Source organism: Anoplopoma fimbria, chromosome 12 (assembly GCF_027596085.1).
Source record: "Anoplopoma fimbria isolate UVic2021 breed Golden Eagle Sablefish chromosome 12, Afim_UVic_2022, whole genome shotgun sequence".
NCBI classification, from domain to species: domain Eukaryota; kingdom Metazoa; phylum Chordata; class Actinopteri; order Perciformes; family Anoplopomatidae; genus Anoplopoma; species Anoplopoma fimbria.
In genome coordinates, this window is record NC_072460.1 from 6259429 (window position 1) to 6279623 (window position 20195).

The 20195-nt window shown below is 43.5% G+C and overlaps 2 protein-coding genes across 2 annotated transcripts; both read left to right on the plus strand.

The window, feature by feature from the left end:
* The first annotated feature begins 1144 nt into the window (after nt 1–1144).
* On the plus strand, nt 1145–5073 carry LOC129099269 (keratin, type II cytoskeletal 8-like). Its single transcript, XM_054608442.1, is given in 10 exon segments — nt 1145–1404; nt 1406–1582; nt 3058–3266; nt 3375–3435; nt 3545–3640; nt 3772–3936; nt 4046–4171; nt 4276–4496; nt 4626–4678; nt 4792–5073. Coding segments are annotated over 10 exon segments (1530 nt in total). The 5' UTR covers nt 1145–1176; the 3' UTR covers nt 4986–5073.
* A 3572-nt stretch (nt 5074–8645) lies between these two features.
* On the plus strand, nt 8646–13259 carry LOC129099261 (intermediate filament protein ON3-like). The gene is made up of 9 exons (XM_054608430.1): nt 8646–9134; nt 10610–10818; nt 10927–10987; nt 11097–11192; nt 11327–11491; nt 11601–11726; nt 11832–12052; nt 12182–12234; nt 12348–13259. The coding sequence occupies exons 1-9, from the start codon at nt 8646–8648 to the stop codon at nt 12617–12619; spliced, it is 1692 nt and encodes a 563-aa protein (XP_054464405.1). The 3' UTR covers nt 12620–13259.
* The last annotated feature ends 6936 nt before the right edge of the window (nt 13260–20195 follow it).

Genomic DNA, 20195 nt, shown 5'->3' on the forward strand with positions numbered 1-20195 from the left:
TCTTGTATACAGCGTGAGGACAACGGGAGGGTTAATGATCTTGAAAGAAAATGGTGGATCTGTGATTATATAGATTCCCAACACAACCTCCCAACCCTTCCGACAACCCAAACCTTGCAGGACAACACAGGCAAAACTAGTAAAAATGTCTTTGTAAACATTTCTTCATCCCCACTCTCACCCCTGGCTCTACTGCCATTCCTCTGCGAGCACCTGGGTGTGTCGCGCCCGATAGCTTTACAGTGGTGGCACTGTTACCTCACTTTTGCCCTCCAGCTCATTTAGATGCCGCTATAGTACAGTACAGAGGCCAGGAAGCCAACACCTACATCAGAGTTATTGAGATGGGTTTCAACAGGTAGCAACCATTCCAATTCTGTCAGAGCAAAGAATCTCGTCTACCTTTGACTCCTGATGTTCTGTCGCCTGCAAGCTGGCAGTAATGCAACCAAGATCCAAGTTGAAAATGATATTTTTAAGGTTGAAATGTTGAAATTTTTTTATTATGTGTAACTAAGTTTAAAAAAAACAAGTCACTCTAACTGAACTTTGGTGACCGGAGCAAACTATTATAAGACCTGTCATGAGTATTGAAGACAGTATGTACAGTGCCCTCAAGCAACTACAAACTGCAGGCATGAACGCATAAATAACAAGATGGTGGAATTCAATATATAACTATACAATCTGTCAAGTTCTATCCCCTGGCTCTACTGCCATTCCTCTGCGAGCACCTGGGTGTGTCGCGCCCCGATAGCTTTACAGGGGTGGCACTGTTACCTGTCTGACAGGCTGAGCTACTCCAAGCCAATCCATCTGCCTGGGAGTGCCCCTTCCAGGATACAGGTAATTGGAGGAGGGTGGAGGGTTGAGGGGAGGGTGCAGAGGAGGTGGAGCTCACTGGGACCTCCTCCACAGTTGAAGGCAGATATAAACCCATCACTGATAAGGAGAAGGTACTTAGAGGGACTTGACTCTCCTCTTAGTGCGCTCCACCTCTCTGTTTTCTCTGTGAATCCTTACCTTGCAGAGGAAATAAAAGCAGCCATGGCATTTACCACAAAAAGGATGAGCAGTGGAGGCTCCGGGATGAGCATGAGTAGCTTCAGTAGTAGTGGTGGTGGTGGTGGTGGTATTGGCGGCGGCGGCGGTGGCCGATCTTACTCCTCAAGATCGATGGTTGTCAGATCAGGACCGAGGATGTCATCCGGCATGTCAATGAGCAAGCAAAGCATCGGTGGTGGCGGCTACGGTTTTGCCTCTGGTGGTGGAGGTGGTTTCAGTAGTGGAAGTAGTTTCGGTGGTGGTGGTGGTTACGGCAGCGGCGGCGGCGGTGGTTACGGCAGCGGCGGTGGTTTCGGCGGCGGCGGCGGCGGTGGTTTCGGCGGCGGCGGCGGTGGTTTCGGGCGGCGGCGGTGGTTTCGGCGGCGGCATGATCGCACCCATCACAGCCGTCCAGTGCAACCAGAGCCTGCTGTCCCCCATGAACATTGATATCGACCCCAACATCCAGACCGTCCGAACCCATGAGAAAGAGCAGATCAAGACTCTAAACAACCGCTTCGCCAGCTTCATTGACAAGGTGAGTAGCCTTTGTCCAGGGCCATTCAATAACAACACTGAAAGGCTGCATTTAGATTGACCATGACATGTCATGTATATGTTTTTGAAATGACAACTGTTATTTGGTTGAACAACAGATGTTGAGTAGAGTTAATTGTTTTGTATTATATAGTTGCAACAGACAGTCTCCAAGCGGCCACCTGGGCTCATAAATTATTACACAGCAACTGATCCTAACCTGAATAATGTGCACATCATTTAATCAGTCGTCCAAAACTGATGTGCAGGCATCTCTCATCTTCCCAAGGCAATACTGTGCATCAGCTAGCCTCTGCACTGACACTGAAAGCAGACCGTTACTCATTTTAACTTCTCTTTGACAATAATTGGCCCCATGCCAGCTGTCTGTGGGTAGGGAGTGAACGGAAACACTAGAGTGGTCATATCCACTGTCTGGTGGCTCTCAGTATGAGGGAAAGAAGGGATCAGGTTATCGCCTATTCCCATGGCAGCAAGAACTTACAACTTTTCAACAGTCCTGCAGAAAGTGGGCCCCATCTTTGCAATGCATTGCCTAATGCAAAAATGTCTACGTGAACTTTTTGTCATTTATTTCAAATGATGAGGGATGATTTTTTACTTTGACCAATCAATACTTTTATGAATAAATGAGACCTTGTCTCTCAGGCAGAAAGGACAAACAAGTTAACCACACCCTGCGAGAGAAAAATGCTCAGTTAGCTCTTTCTGCAGTGTGCTCATACTATGCCTCATTGGTGTTCACATGTGAGGGTGATTTGATCCTATCCCTCTCATCTAAAGTAGAATTCTGACTATTTGATGCTTCAAAATGAAACATAGTGCAATTAAACATTCAAACAAGCTGTAGTAGCAGGAAAGTATGGAATGTTTATTTTCTATTACATAGAATCATCACATAAATGGTATATGTGATGTTGATGAGACAGGTAATGGCTTCAGGCATGTAGCAGTAATTACTGAGGGCAGAGCCAGGCAAGTTCACTCAGTGAAAGTATGCGTCCTGGAGGCGAGGGAGCGGTACGGTCGGGGGTTTAAGGGGAGTGGCTAGGTTCAGTTGTGGCACGGTAAACCTCACCTGGATAGAATACAGGCACAAGTACACACCCAAAGTGGAGGGATGGGCTCTACCTTCACAAAGTTTTAAAACCAGATGGCAGAGCTTTTTTTGTGTGTCACCTGTGAAATGTGTTTCTCAGGATCACGTCAGATGTTCTCAAATAATGATCTCATAGAACAAGTGCAAGTCCGACTAGAGCGACTGCACAGCGGATTAAAGACGACAGTCAGCGTGTCTAAACATGAAGAAAAGTCTCTTCTTTGCCCTTTTTTACCTGCAGTTTTCTGAAAGTGTTCAAGTGACAACAGGCGTTGCCAGGAACACATTAAATATGTGGAATATCTATTCCACCAAGTAAGAGTGGCTCTAAACATGAAACAATTTCTCCATTTTAGGTTCGCTTCCTGGAGCAGCAGAACAAGATGCTTGAGACCAAGTGGAGCCTGCTGCAGGATCAGACCACCACCCGCTCCAACATTGACGCCATGTTTGAGGCCTACATCGCCAATCTGCGCAGGCAGCTGGATGGGCTCGGCAACGAGAGGGTCAAGCTGGAGGGAGAGCTGAGGAACATGCAGGGCCTGGTGGAGGACTTCAAGTGCAAGTGAGTTAACACCTGCACAAAATCTTCGAAACACAATAGCTTACCTGCAGCCGTTGATGCCCACAGTCATTTTCCATCAGCTAACTTTTTCCACTGTTTTTGTGTCAGATATGAAGATGAAATCAACAAGCGTGCCAGCGTGGAGAACGAGTTTGTGCTTCTCAAAAAGGTGAGGGTTGAGTCCTGCCATGTCGATAACTGCAGTGGAATGAATTTTTGCCTTTTCCCCTGACCCGTCACCAATGCAAACGCGTCCTTGTCCTCTGCTCTGCTTGCAGGATGTAGATAGCGCCTACATGAACAAGGTTGAGCTGGAGGCCAAGGTCGACTCCCTTCAAGATGAGATCAACTTCCTCAGAGCCGTCTTTGAGGCGGTAAGAAAAATATACCACACCACTGTCCTATTATGTCTGTTTGGTCACAGATACAGAAGAGAAAGAGATAATGTACTGCCTTGACACTCTAACCTTTTCAATTTTTTAAATGACATATATCTTTTGTGCAGGAACTGCGTGAGCTCCAGGGACAGATCAAGGACACCTCAGTCATTGTGGAGATGGACAACAGCCGTAACCTGGACATGGACTCCATTGTGGCTGAAGTCAAGGCTCAGTATGAGACCATCGCCAATGCTAACCGTGCAGAGACTGAGCAGTGGTATCAGCAGAGGGTAGGTAGATAGAGAAAGTAATCTCAACAACAATAACTCCATTATGAAACGCATCCTGCGAATAGTCTATGGATTCTCTAATAACAACATACAAATGTTTTTATTTCAGTTCCAGGAGATGCAGACCAATGCAGGCCAGGCCGGAGATGACCTCCGCAGTTCCAAGAGTGAGATTGCTGAGCTCAACCGCATGATTAGCCGCCTCCAGAATGAGATTGAGGCAGTCAAGGGACAGGTTAGCTCACAGTTATAAGCTCAATAAGTTATTTTTTCTAAATTTATTGTGAACATGAAGAAGGCTTTTAGAAGACAAATATCGCTAACTTTTAAACCTTGCAGCGCGTCAACCTGGAGGCCCAGATCGCTGAGGCAGAGGAGCGCGGTGAGCTGGCCGTTAAAGACGCCAAGGCCCGCATCAGGGATCTGGAAGATGCCCTGCAGAGAGCCAAACAGGACATGACCCGCCAAGTCCGCGAATACCAGGACCTGATGAACATCAAGCTGGCTCTGGACATTGAGATCGCCACCTACAGGAAACTGCTGGAAGGAGAGGAATTAAGGTAAAAGCTTAGCTGCTTTGGAGTCACAAGACGTCTAGTCTTCTGAAACACTAAGAGACTGCATTGCATCGCATTGGGCAGGCAGCAACATCAGTATCTCAAATTGATTCTTTGTGTATCTCTTTGCAGAATCAACACTGGCGGTGGATCTGCAACCATCCACATTCAGAGCTCAAGCTCCGGTATGTATCAGCATATTTCTTAACAATTAAATTATTTTCTAAGCCAGAGCATGGAAATGTAAAAGTAGAAATGAGAAAGCCATCAGTTGAAAACGTGTTACTCTCATCAACAGGTGGAGGCGGAGGCGGAGGCGGCGGCTATGGCGGCGGTGCCGGTGGCGGCGGTTTTGGCCTCGGCTTTGGCGGCGGTGCCGGTGGCGGCTATAGCAGCGGCGGTGGCAGCAGCTTTAGCGCCGGTGGCAGCAGCTTTAGCAGCGGCGGCGGCTATGGAGGCAGCATGTCAGGGGAGGCTATGGAGGAGGCGTGAGCATGGGTGGCGGCGGCGGCGCCATCATTTCAAAAATGAGCAGCAGCAGCAGCAGCTCACAACGCCGTTTTTAAAAAACAGCAGCCGTCTTTCTCTCCATTCTTCTTCTACCCTCATTTTGTTCTCCTCCTCATGTTCCCCTCCCTCTCTCCCTGACGACCACTTAAAAAGCCTCCAAATATCCCCATCACCATACATCTGACCATTACCAGCAGGCAGATCCACATAATGAAACAGCTATCTGTTTTGTTTTTTTTACTGGGTTGCTGCTCCCTCTTTCGCACCACAAAACTTAAGAGAGTCAAGGCAGAGGCAGTGTAATTAGTAGACCACGAACAAAGAGCAGCAGAAATGTGAGTCAGCCCTCTCTACCTTAGATCAGTTCAGTTAGCCTGGCTGTCTTTTGGTTGCTGGATCCGCTGTCATGCAGACAAGAGGATACTTGTAGTGTCATGACAGAGAATCCTCAAAAGGCAACAATACTTGCACACAAAATACCAACAGCAGTTCTTGGATTTGCACTGAAGGAGGTCAGGATGTTGATGTTCTTGCAGTTATGAAGCACACATGGCATAACTCCTCTTCTCTGAAATGTCTATTCTGTTGTCTCACATGTCATTTTGTTGTACATTTTGATATCACCAAAGCAGCCACATATAACATTCTCCTATTTGTTTGGGAGCCTCTTTTCTGGGAGAACCAGATTTATTATGAACGTGTACCATCAAAATGTCTGAAATAAATCTGATTTCATACTCATTCCATTTGGTTTCCTGTTTTGGATTTTTTGGTGTCCCCAATACAAATAATTTAGGTTTATGATAACAGTTGGCTGGGCCCAGCCATTAGATTCAGCTTTATTTCAAGTATGTTTACAATTACAAGGAATTTGACACTGCTTTTGTGTTGTACATACACAGAAATATAAATACAGCTAAAAAACAAGGATAACAAAGCTGAGCAAGAGTTAACATGTAGCTATTACAGACAAGAAGTGAAAGAAGAGATGAAACATAATCTATAGATCTAAACAATGATCTCTCTCTCTCTCTCTCTTTATATATATGTGTTCATATTTAACAAGAACAAACAATGTCTACAAGTTATTTTGTTATTTTCAAACAATACAGAATTGCAATGCAATGTAAAAGGTTGCTTTATATATAGACTTTGGAAAGACTAATGTCCCCAATGGGGCAACTTGTGGTACTGCACAGAAAAATAATGAATGTAGTGCAGACAGAAGTAGAGCAAGTAACAATAGAGACAACAACAAAGGTCCATGATCGTGACCTATCAATTAATCAATAGGCATTTTGCACTTCTATATGTTATTATGTTGCACTTGTTGCACGTTGCCCTACCATAACTTGTTGAGTTGGGTTACTGTGTTGCATATTCACCTACCACAACTTGTTTAGTTGGGTTATTGTGTTGCACTACCACTCGCAACTTGTCATTTAATATGTCATCACTCTCTCATTGAGTGTTACTGCTTTCATAATAAGACCACAAAGAATATACCCAACTTTCTTCCACCTTTATAAAATGGAGTCGAGTTCAAATAACTCCTGATTTGGAGGTAACGATAACAGTGTGTTCTGGGATATGAAACTCTTTTTGAAATTGCTGGACGGACTTTACTGCGTCCCCCATTAGCCAATTTCAGAGTGTTTCTGTGTGCTATTCAAAGACTTGACCTATAAAATTTGCATTTTAGCTTGCAACTTTCTGATACATACAAAAACACATAACAGCTTGTTGAGATAGGTTATTGTGTGGCAAGTCACCCAATCACAGCTTGTTAAGTTGGGTTATCATGCACGTTGCCCTACCACAGCTTGTGTGCTAGGGTTGTTGTTGATGTGATGGCTGCTCTCAGCACGGCCTCATACTTACAGCTGATAACGCCGTCCCCACGAACATATGTTAACAATGCTTACTGAGATAATAAATCAAGTGTGAAGTCATGTTTTCATAGACTTCTATACAATCAGACTTCTCAAACGAGTCACCCCCTGATGGCCAGTAGAAAGAATGCAAGTTTAAGTCACCTCACTTTTCAGAACCAGAGGTTATGTGTAATAAACTGGAATGATACAGGGAAAAAGTATTGAACACGCTTACTGAAATTTATTTAATACTTGGTACAAAAGCCTTTGTTGGTAATGACAGCTTCAAGATGCCTCCTGTATGGAGAAACTAGTCGCATGCATTGCTCAGGTGTGATTTTGGCCCATTCTTCCACACAAACAGTCTTCAAATCTTGAAGGTTCCGTGGGCCTCTTCTATGAACTCTGATCTTCAGTTCTTTCCATGGATTTTCTATTGGATTCAAGTCAGGTGATTGGCTGGGCCATTCTAGCAGCTTTATTTTCTTTCCCTGAAACCAATTGAGAGTTTCCTTGGCTGTGTGTTTGGGATCATCTTCATCATTCATCTTCATCATCCTGGTAGATGGCAGCAGATTTTTATCAAGAATGTCTCGGTACATTTTTCCATTCATCCTTCCTTCAATTATATGAAGTTTGCCAGTGCCGTATGCTGAAAAACAGCCCCACACCATGATGTTCCCACCTCCAAACTTCACTGTTGGTATGGTGTTTTTGGGGTGATGTGCAGTGCCATTTGACCTCCAAACATGGTGTGTATTATGGCATCCAAAGAGTTCAATTTTGGTCTCATCTGACCAGACTATATCCTCCCAGTATTTCACAGGCTTGTCTAAATGTTGTGCAGCAAACTTTAAATGAGCTTCAACACGCTTTTTCTTCACCAATGGAGTCTTGCGTGGTGAGCGTGCATACAGGCCACAGCGGTTGAATGCATTACTTATTGTTTTCTTTGAAACAACTGTACCTGCTAATTCCAGGTCTTTCTGAAGCTCTCCACAAGTGGTCCTTGGCTCTTGGACAACTCTTCTGATAATTATTTTCACTCCTCTGTCACTCATCTTGCGAGGAGCACCTGGTCGTGGCCGGTTTATGGTGAAATTATGTTCTTTCCACTTCCGGATTATGGCCCCAACAGTGCTCACTGGAACATTCATAAGTTTAGAAATCCTTCTGTAACCAATGCCATCAGTATGTTTTGCAACAATAAGGTTGCGAAGGTCTTGAGAGGTTAATGATCTTGAAAGAAAATGGTGGATCTGTGATTATATAGATTCCCAACACAACCTCCCAACCCTTCCGACAACCCAAACCTTGCAGGACAACACAGGCAAAACTAGTAAAAATGTCTTTGTAAACATTTCTTCATCCCCACTCTCACCCCTGGCTCTACTGCCATTCCTCTGCGAGCACCTGGGTGTGTCGCGCCCCGATAGCTTTACAGGGGTGGCACTGTTACCTGTCTGACAGGCTGAGCTACTCCAAGCCAATCCATCTGCCTGGGAGTGCCCCTTCCAGGATACAGGTAATTGGAGGAGGGTGGAGGGTTGAGGGGAGGGTGCAGAGGAGGTGGAGCTCACTGGGACCTCCTCCACAGTTGAAGGCAGATATAAACCCATCACTGATAAGGAGAAGGTACTTAGAGGGACTTGACTCTCCTCTTAGTGCGCTCCACCTCTCTGTTTTCTCTGTGAATCCTTACCTTGCAGAGGAAATAAAAGCAGCCATGGCATTTACCACAAAAAGGATGAGCAGTGGAGGCTCCGGGATGAGCATGAGTAGCTTCAGTAGTAGTGGTGGTGGTGGTGGTGGTATTGGCGGCGGCGGCGGCGGTGGCCGATCTTACTCCTCAAGATCGATGGTTGTCAGATCAGGACCGAGGATGTCATCCGGCATGTCAATGAGCAAGCAAAGCATCGGTGGTGGCGGCTACGGTTTTGCCTCTGGTGGTGGAGGTGGTTTCAGTAGTGGAAGTAGTTTCGGTGGTGGTGGTGGTTACGGCAGCGGCGGCGGCGGTGGTTACGGCAGCGGCGGTGGTTTCGGCGGCGGCGGCGGTGGTTTCGGCGGCGGCGGTGGTTTCGGCGGCGGCGGTGGTTTCGGCGGCGGCATGATCGCACCCATCACAGCCGTCCAGTGCAACCAGAGCCTGCTGTCCCCCATGAACATTGATATCGACCCCAACATCCAGACCGTCCGAACCCATGAGAAAGAGCAGATCAAGACTCTAAACAACCGCTTCGCCAGCTTCATTGACAAGGTGAGTAGCCTTTGTCCAGGGCCATTCAATAACAACACTGAAAGGCTGCATTTAGATTGACCATGACATGTCATGTATATGTTTTTGAAATGACAACTGTTATTTGGTTGAACAACAGATGTTGAGTAGAGTTAATTGTTTTGTATTATATAGTTGCAACAGACAGTCTCCAAGCGGCCACCTGGGCTCATAAATTATTACACAGCAACTGATCCTAACCTGAATAATGTGCACATCATTTAATCAGTCGTCCAAAACTGATGTGCAGGCATCTCTCATCTTCCCAAGGCAATACTGTGCATCAGCTAGCCTCTGCACTGACACTGAAAGCAGACCGTTACTCATTTTAACTTCTCTTTGACAATAATTGGCCCCATGCCAGCTGTCTGTGGGTAGGGAGTGAACGGAAACACTAGAGTGGTCATATCCACTGTCTGGTGGCTCTCAGTATGAGGGAAAGAAGGGATCAGGTTATCGCCTATTCCCATGGCAGCAAGAACTTACAACTTTTCAACAGTCCTGCAGAAAGTGGGCCCCATCTTTGCAATGCATTGCCTAATGCAAAAATGTCTACGTGAACTTTTTGTCATTTATTTCAAATGATGAGGGATGATTTTTTACTTTGACCAATCAATACTTTTATGAATAAATGAGACCTTGTCTCTCAGGCAGAAAGGACAAACAAGTTAACCACACCCTGCGAGAGAAAAATGCTCAGTTAGCTCTTTCTGCAGTGTGCTCATACTATGCCTCATTGGTGTTCACATGTGAGGGTGATTTGATCCTATCCCTCTCATCTAAAGTAGAATTCTGACTATTTGATGCTTCAAAATGAAACATAGTGCAATTAAACATTCAAACAAGCTGTAGTAGCAGGAAAGTATGGAATGTTTATTTTCTATTACATAGAATCATCACATAAATGGTATATGTGATGTTGATGAGACAGGTAATGGCTTCAGGCATGTAGCAGTAATTACTGAGGGCAGAGCCAGGCAAGTTCACTCAGTGAAAGTATGCGTCCTGGAGGCGAGGGAGCGGTACGGTCGGGGTTTAAGGGGAATGGCTAGGTTCAGTTGTGGCACGGTAAACCTCACCTGGATAGAATACAGGCACAAGTACACACCCAAAGTGGAGGGATGGGCTCTACCTTCTACAAAGTTTTAAAACCAGATGGCAGAGCTTTTTTTGTGTGTCACCTGTGAAATGTGTTTCTCAGGATCACGTCAGATGTTCTCAAATAATGATCTCATAGAACAAGTGCAAGTCCGACTAGAGCGACTGCACAGCGGATTAAAGACGACAGTCAGCGTGTCTAAACATGAAGAAAAGTCTCTTCTTTGCCCTTTTTTACCTGCAGTTTTCTGAAAGTGTTCAAGTGACAACAGGCGTTGCCAGGAACACATTAAATATGTGGAATATCTATTCCACCAAGTAAGAGTGGCTCTAAACATGAAACAATTTCTCCATTTTAGGTTCGCTTCCTGGAGCAGCAGAACAAGATGCTTGAGACCAAGTGGAGCCTGCTGCAGGATCAGACCACCACCCGCTCCAACATTGACGCCATGTTTGAGGCCTACATCGCCAATCTGCGCAGGCAGCTGGATGGGCTCGGCAACGAGAGGGTCAAGCTGGAGGGAGAGCTGAGGAACATGCAGGGCCTGGTGGAGGACTTCAAGTGCAAGTGAGTTAACACCTGCACAAAATCTTCGAAACACAATAGCTTACCTGCAGCCGTTGATGCCCACAGTCATTTTCCATCAGCTAACTTTTTCCACTGTTTTTGTGTCAGATATGAAGATGAAATCAACAAGCGTGCCAGCGTGGAGAACGAGTTTGTGCTTCTCAAAAAGGTGAGGGTTGAGTCCTGCCATGTCGATAACTGCAGTGGAATGAATTTTTGCCTTTTCCCCTGACCCGTCACCAATGCAAATGCGTCCTTGTCCTCTGCTCTGCTTGCAGGATGTAGATGGCGCCTACATGAACAAGGTTGAGCTGGAGGCCAAGGTCGACTCCCTTCAAGATGAGATCAACTTCCTCAGAGCCGTCTTTGAGGCGGTAAGAAAAAAAATATACCACACCACTGTCCTATTATGTCTGTTTGGTCACAGATACAGAAGAGAAAGAGATAATGTACTGCCTTGACACTCTAACCTTTTCAATTTTTTAAATGACATATATCTTTTGTGCAGGAACTGCGTGAGCTCCAGGGACAGATCAAGGACACCTCAGTCATTGTGGAGATGGACAACAGCCGTAACCTGGACATGGACTCCATTGTGGCTGAAGTCAAGGCTCAGTATGAGACCATCGCCAATGCTAACCGTGCAGAGACTGAGCAGTGGTATCAGCAGAGGGTAGGTAGATAGAGAAAGTAATCTCAACAACAATAACTCCATTATGAAACGCATCCTGCGAATAGTCTATGGATTCTCTAATAACAACATACAAATGTTTTTATTTCAGTTCCAGGAGATGCAGACCAATGCAGGCCAGGCCGGAGATGACCTCCGCAGTTCCAAGAGTGAGATTGCTGAGCTCAACCGCATGATTAGCCGCCTCCAGAATGAGATTGAGGCAGTCAAGGGACAGGTTAGCTCACAGTTATAAGCTCAATAAGTTATTTTTTCTAAATTTATTGTGAACATGAAGAAGGCTTTTTAGAAGACAAATATCGCTAACTTTTAAACCTTGCAGCGCGTCAACCTGGAGGCCCAGATCGCTGAGGCAGAGGAGCGCGGTGAGCTGGCCGTTAAAGACGCCAAGGCCCGCATCAGGGATCTGGAAGATGCCCTGCAGAGAGCCAAACAGGACATGACCCGCCAAGTCCGCGAATACCAGGACCTGATGAACATCAAGCTGGCTCTGGACATTGAGATCGCCACCTACAGGAAACTGCTGGAAGGAGAGGAATTAAGGTAAAAGCTTAGCTGCTTTGGAGTCACAAGACGTCTAGTCTTCTGAAACACTAAGAGACTGCATTGCATCGCATTGGGCAGGCAGCAACATCAGTATCTCAAATTGATTCTTTGTGTATCTCTTTGCAGAATCAACACTGGCGGTGGATCTGCAACCATCCACATTCAGAGCTCAAGCTCCGGTATGTATCAGCATATTTCTTAACAATTAAATTATTTTCTAAGCCAGAGCATGGAAATGTAAAAGTAGAAATGAGAAAGCCATCAGTTGAAAACGTGTTACTCTCATCAACAGGTGGAGGCGGAGGTGGAGGCGGCGGCTATGGCGGCGGTGCCGGTGGCGGCGGTTTTGGCATCGGCTATGGCGGCGGTGCCGGTGGCGGCTATAGCAGCGGCGGTGGCAGCAGCTTTAGCGCCGGTGGCAGCAGCTTTAGCAGCGGCGGCGGCTATGGAGGCAGCATGTCAGGGGGAGGCTATGGAGGATGCGTGGACATGCGTAGCGGCGGCGGCGGCGCCATCATTTCAAAAATGAGCAGCAGCAGCAGCAGCTCACAACGCCGTTTTTAAAAACAGCAGCCGTCTTTCTCTCCATTCTTCTTCTACCCTCATTTTGTTCTCCTCCTCATGTTCCCCTCCCTCTCTCCCTGACGACCACTTAAAAAGCCTCCAAATATCCCCATCACCATACATCTGACCATTACCAGCAGGCAGATCCACATAATGAAACAGCTATCTGTTTTGTTTTTTTACTGGGTTGCTGCTCCCTCTTTCGCACCACAAAACTTAAGAGAGTCAAGGCAGAGGCAGCGTAATTAGTAGACCACGAACAAAGAGCAGCAGAAATGTGAGTCAGCCCTCTCTTCCTTAGATCAGTTCAGTTAGCCTGGCTGTCTTTTGGTTGCTGGATCCGCTGTCATGCAGACAAGAGGATACTTGTAGTGTCATGACAGAGAATCCTCAAAAGGCAACAATACTTGCACACAAAATACCAACAGCAGTTCTTGGATTTGCACTGAAGGAGGTCAGGATGTTGATGTTCTTGCAGTTATGAAGCACACATGGCATAACTCCTCTTCTCTGAAATGTCTATTCTGTTGTCTCACATGTCATTTTGTTGTACATTTTGATATCACCAAAGCAGCCACATATAACATTCTCCTATTTGTTTGGGAGCCTCTTTTCTGGGAGAACCAGATTTATTATGAACGTGTACCATCAAAATGTCTGAAATAAATCTGATTTCATACTCATTCCATTTGGTTTCCTGTTTTGGATTTTTTGGTGTCCCCAATACAAATAATTTAGGTTTATGATAACAGTTGGCTGGGCCCAGCCATTAGATTCAGCTTTATTTCAAGTATGTTTACAATTACAAGGAATTTGACACTGCTTTTGTGTTGTACATACACAGAAATATAAATACAGCTAAAAAACAAGGATAACAAAGCTGAGCAAGAGTTAACATGTAGCTATTACAGACAAGAAGTGAAAAAAGAGATGAAACATAATCTATATATATATATATATATATATATATATATATATATATATATATATATTTAACAAGAACAATGTCTACAAGTTATTTTGTTGTTTTCAAACAATACAGAATTGCAATGCAATGTAAAAGGTTGCTTTATATATAGACTTTGGAAAGACTAATGTCCCCAATGGGGCAACTTGTGGTACTGCACAGAAAAATAATGAATGTAGTGTAGACAGAAGTAGAGCAAGTAACAATAGAGACAACAACAAAGGTCCATGATCGTGACCTATCAATTAATCAATAGGCATTTTGCACTTCTATATAACATAAGATAAGATAAGATAATCCTTTATTAGTCCCATAATAAGACCACAAATAATATACCCAACTTTCTTCCACCTTTATAACACAGGAAATTTGCAGGCTTACAGCAGCATAGGGTAAAGTGCACACAAGAGACATAGTACAAGAAAGACAAGATAAAAATGAAATAAAAAAACAAGTATCATAAATAAGCAATAAAAAACAGTAGAAAATCAACAATAACTGAAATATTATATTTACAGACAGAAAAAACTATTAAAGCTATAATTGCACAGTGTATTGAATTGCACATGTGTCATGTGGTCTGCTGGGAGCAGAGCTGGTTGTGCAGCCTGACAGCAGCAGGAAGGAAGGACCTGCGGTACCTCTCCTTCACACACCGGGGGTGAAGCAGCCGGTGGCTGAAGGAGCTGCACAGAGCTGCCAGGGTGTCCTGCATGGGGTGGGAGGTGTTGTTCATCAGGGATGATAGCTTGGCCATCATCCTCCTGTCTCCCACCACCTCCACCGTATCCAGTGGACACCCCAGCACACTGCTGGCCTTCCTGACAAGTTTATTCAGTCTCTTCTTGTCAGCTGCTGAGATGCTGCTGCTCCAGCAGACCACTGCATGAAAAATGGCTGATGCCACCACAGAGTCGAAAAAGGTCCTCAGGAGCTCTCCCTGCACTCCAAAGGACCTTAGTCTCCTCAGCAGATAGAGTCTGCTCTGACCCTTTTTGTATAGTGCATTTGTATGATGTATGATGATCTATATGTTATTATGTTGCACTTGTTGCACGTTGCCCTACCATAACTTGTTGAGTTGGGTTATTGTGTTGCATATTCACCTTCCACAACTTGTTTAGTTGGGTTATTGTGTTGCACTACCATTAGCAACTTGTCATTTAACCTCTTACCGTTCCGACGGCCCATGGACACACCACTGCTATGTATAGGTAGGTACTGATGCGACATATCTTTGGAAAGCTAAGATTCTTGTGATTCGATTGATGCAAACCATTTCAAGATCCGATCACAACAGCATGTACAATCACCGTCAGTCCAACACCAAACAAACAAACAATTACAAACTTGTGTCAGCTCACCTGACAGCCTCATAGTAATCCACAGATCAATAACATTCCGACAAAAACGGTCTAGTTACATTGGCAAAGGTCCAGACGATCCTGTTGCATCATTTCAAATTAGCCGGAAGATATGTAAACATTGCAGAAATCTCACTATCAAGATGGCCGCTGCACTCTGACCTTTCGATTGACACCTCATTTGACCCATTAGGAGCTTCCATGTCCAGTCTACAGCCGACAATAGCCAACGAGAGTGCGCGTTGAAGGAAAGGGCCAGCCCCTCTTCTTGCGTGTAAATAGCGAGCCAATGGCAACCGATTGCTCTGATGATTGACGCTTCGTAGAGCCAATGAAATTTCGAAAACAGCGATGTGCCGCTTCAGGGGTTTATCTGAAGCCACAACGAGGAAATCCAATGCGTAACGCCAACAGCTGCTGCCAGCTCTGTGCGTCCGTGCGTACAAGGCGTAAAGTGTGGTTTCTGAGAGTTTTGGAGATGTCAATAATGGCGAAACGGTATAATTAATAATAAATATTAAATAATAATATAAATAATAAATAATTATGAGACTAGTAGCCTTTTTAGCCTAGGTAAGTGACCATGGTTACCAAGGGTCATTTGGAGTCTCCAAATGGCCTTTTTTGGGGAACGCCTAGACATGCCCTTAGAAAAACATGTGTAAAATATTAATTTTCTGTGGTATTGTTATCAAATTTGAACTGGGACTAGGTAAGGCTTTATGCTGTGGTCCCATTGTGTTTTCCAGCCCATAAGTATCAGCTACAGTCATCTGCAGGCATCTGTTTGCAAAAAAATATTCAGGCGGAAATAAAAACCTTCTACTTCAGTGTGTTCAAACTTCTATTACTCAATGCCAGTAGAACTCACAGTGATTCTGTTGGGGAAAAAACTTCAGAGTGTTACCTTTCAAAAGAGACCAAAACCATGCATGTACTCCAAATGGTTCAAGAACAGCTTTCAATTTACTTTGGGTATGCCTTGGATAGGCGTTTTAGGCAAATTTTACCGGAGTGGTAAGGGGTTAATATGTCATCACTCTCTCATTGAGTGTTACTGCTTTCATAATAAGACCACAAAGAATATACCCAACTTTCTTCCACCTTTATAATATGGAGTCGAGTTCAAATAACTCCTGATTTGGAGGTAACGATAACAGTGTGTTCTGGGATATGAAACTCTTTTTGAAATTGCTGGACGGACTTTACTGCGTCCCCCATTAGCCAATTTCAGAGTGTTTCTGTGTGCTATTCAAAGACTTGACCTATACAATTTGTATTTTAGCTTGCAACTTTCTGATACATACAAAAACACATAACAGCTTGTTGAGATTGTGTGGCAAGTCACCCAATCACAGCTTGTTAAATTGGGTTATCATGCACGTTGCCCTACCACAGCTTGTGTGCTAGGGTTGTTGTTGATGTGATGGCTGCTCTCAGCACGGCCTCATACTTACAGCTGATAACGCCGTCCCCACGAACATATGTTAACAATGCTTACTGAGATAATAAATCAAGTGTGAAGTCATGTTTTCATAGACTTCTATACAATCAGACTTCTCAAACGAGTCACCCCCTGATGGCCAGTAGAAAGAATGCAAGTTTAAGTCACCTCACTTTTCAGAACCAGAGGTTGCCACCCGTTTCATTGTAATTTATCATACCACATTGATAAAGTAGGGGGATTTACATCAAGCCAAACATGCTGGATTGAAAGCCACTTTTGCCGTGATGCAATACATGTATCATCATATCAACTGCTTATTTCAGGAGTCACATGCAGTTTATTATTTTTTATTTGGTGTGATTTGTCTGATCTAGTAAATTCTTTGGCATTGTACAAAACTTTAGGTTTAGGTGAACACCAAATTCCTTTCACCATCTATGTTTGATATTCATTGTGGTCTTATCATTCATAAACAACTCGTCATTTACACATAAATCATCACTCTCTTAATGAGTGTTGCTGCTTTATTATAATAAGACTACCAACAATGCATAACCTTCTTCCAACTTTAAAATATGGAGTCAAGTTGAAATAACTCAATAACTACCCCGGGGCCTCTAACCAGTTGGACGTGCCTGGAAAACCTTTAAAGGGAGGCGGCCAGGGGGCAACCTGATCAGATGCCTGAACCACCTCAGCTGGCCCCTTTCGACGCGAAGGAGCAGCGGCTCTACTCCGAGCTCCTTCCGGATGTCTGAGCTCCTCCCTCTGCCTTGCTTTTGTAATTTCATTCTTGGGTGGTTTAAGCGTGAAGGCCCATAATCGGCTGATTAATCAGAAGGAGCAGTGAGAGAGAGAGAGAGAGAGAGAATTGCGAATATAGGAAGTATAAAGATAATCTTCCTCATTGAAATTATGGAAACGGTATTAAAGTAGCCCTATCATGCTTTTCCACTTTTCCCTTCTCCTTTAGTGTGTTATATACAGTTAAATAAGTATTGAACACGTCACCATTTTTCTCGGTAAATATATTTCTAAAGGCGCTATTGACATGACATTTTCACCAGATGTCGGTAACAACCCAAGTAATCCATACATACAAAGAAAACAAAACAAATAAGTTCAGAAATTAAGTTATGTGTAATAAAATGGAATGACACAGGGAAAAAGTATTGAACACGCTTACTGAAATTCATTTAATACTTGGTACAAAAGCCTTTGTTGGTAATGACAGCTTCAAGATGCCTCCTGTATGGAGAAACTAGTCGCATGCATTGCTCAGGTGTGATTTTGGCCCATTCTTCCGCACAAACAGTCTTCAAATCTTGAAGGTTCCGTGGGCCTCTTCTATGAACTCTGATCTTCAGTTCTTTCCATGGATTTTCTATTGGATTCAAGTCAGGTGATTGGCTGGGCCATTCTAGCAGCTTTATTTTCTTTCCCTGAAACCAATTGAGAGTTTCCTTAGCTGTGTGTTTGGGATCATCTTCATCATTCATCTTCATCATCCTGGTAGATGGCAGCAGATTTTTATCAAGAATGTCTCGGTACATTTTTCCATTCATCCTTCCTTCAATTATATGAAGTTTGCCAGTGCCGTATGCTGAAAAACAGCCCCACACCATGATGTTCCCACCTCCAAACTTCACTGTTGGTATGGTGTTTTTGGGGTGATGTGCAGTGCCATTTGACCTCCAAACATGGTGTGTATTATGGCATCCAAAGAGTTCAATTTTGGTCTCATCTGACCAGACTATATCCTCCCAGTATTTCACAGGCTTGTCTAAATGTTGTGCAGCAAACTTTAAACGAGCTTCAACATGCTTTTTCTTCAGCAATGGAGTCTTGCGTGGTGAGCGTGCATACAGGCCACGGCGGTTGAGTGCATTACTTACTGTTTTCTTTAAAACAATTGTACCTGATAATTCCAGGTCTTTCTGAAGCTCTCCACAAGTGGTCCTTGGCTCTTGGACAACTCTTCTGATAATTATTTTCACTCCTCTGTCACTCATCTTGCGAGGAGCACCTGGTCGTGGCCAGTTTATGGTGAAATTATGTTCTTTCCACTTTTGGATTATGGCCCCAACAGTGCTCACTGGAAGTTTAGAAATCCTCCTGTAACCAATGCCATCAGTATGTTTTGCAACAATAAGGTTGCGAAGGTCTTGAGAGAGCTCTTGCTTTTACCCATCATGAGATGTTTCTTGTGTGACACCTTGGTAATGAGACACCTTTTAATAGGCCATCAGTTGGGACTGAACCAGCTGATATTCATTTGCACTGACAAGGGGCAGGATTGCTTTCTAATTACTGATAGATTTCAGCTGGTGTCTTGGCTTTCCATGCCTTTTTGCACCTCCCTTTCTTCATGTGTTCAATACTTTTTCCCTGTGTCATTCCATTTTATTACACATAACCTAATTTCTGAATTTATTTGAAACATGTTGTAACTGTAACTTGAGATAAAAATATGCACCTGGAAAATAGCTTAATAGGGCCTGTTTAATGGCCTAATGAATGGTCATTCTGGTATGTAAGACCTTCACCACCATGAGGACATCTCTTGGTTAGTGCAAACGGAAAGGCCACCAACGAGCACATCTGATGAAGAATACTGTATACATTTGCAAAATTCAGGAGCAACAATAGGCTCATTTGTGAATAACCTTTGGATCCTTATGTAGTCTACTTTTATCCTTTCCATCCTGTACATCTTCATTGCACTATTGTTTCAAATACTTATGGACACATTGTTTTCAGGTTTTCATTAATGATTAAACTGTACAATAATTCAACCGTTTCACTCGTGCTTTATTTATACTGTACATTTCAAGAAATATTCTTAATAAATTATTATTATTATATTTTATACTGAACACTTTAAAGATCCCACTGTGGTTGTATGTGCCTGATGCACATGTTTATTTGTCTCACATTCATTATTTATGTATTTTTTTTATGTATTGATATTTTCTACATATATATCTTCATGAATTGTAGAGTTATGAACATGATTTACAATTAACAATGCATTTCATATGGTTCTTCTGTTTCTATTTTCCTCATATTTCTTGTGCTTTTTGATAAAAGCAACCGTAACGTAGACATTTGCTTCCCAGGAATCAATGAAGGATTTTAGGTTCTCTTGTGAAGAACACCATCATCAACACATCTTTGCTGTGATGCAGTGCTGCCCTCTAGTGATGATTCCTTGACAACGTGTGCCTGTTTTTAACCTCCATCCTTCAACTATTCATTTGTAACATAATAAATAACAGCAACAAGTTATTTTCCATGTTTTATTTTGCAACAATTGAGTGTGTTCCAGTAGTAAAGATCACGATTGAAAAATAAAATCCCACATGTAATTGCACTCCATACCCTTTTTCATATCGTGAATATGTTTCACAAAAACAAAGTGAGACACGCACAATAACTGTCCTTGTAAAGTAAGTAAAAATGTAACTAAGGACATTTGTCTTTGTATTTTTCTTTCTAAACACACACACACACACACAATTGTGAGTGTTTGTCCTTGTGTACCTCAGCCCACATTTTTGGTAATTTGTTTGTCCCAACTGATATTTTCACACATCTGTTTACCATTTACTTTGCAGAGGTCAATAAAATATGTTGTAGAAAGCACAAATTCATACTTGACCTTGGAAATTGATGTTTTATGAAATAGTCTAAACGCAAGTTCCACTTTTCATAGCCTTGAACCTCATCTCACGGTCTTCATCGCTGAATGGATCGAACATCTAACATTTCACAGAAATGAAACGGTGAGATGTTTTC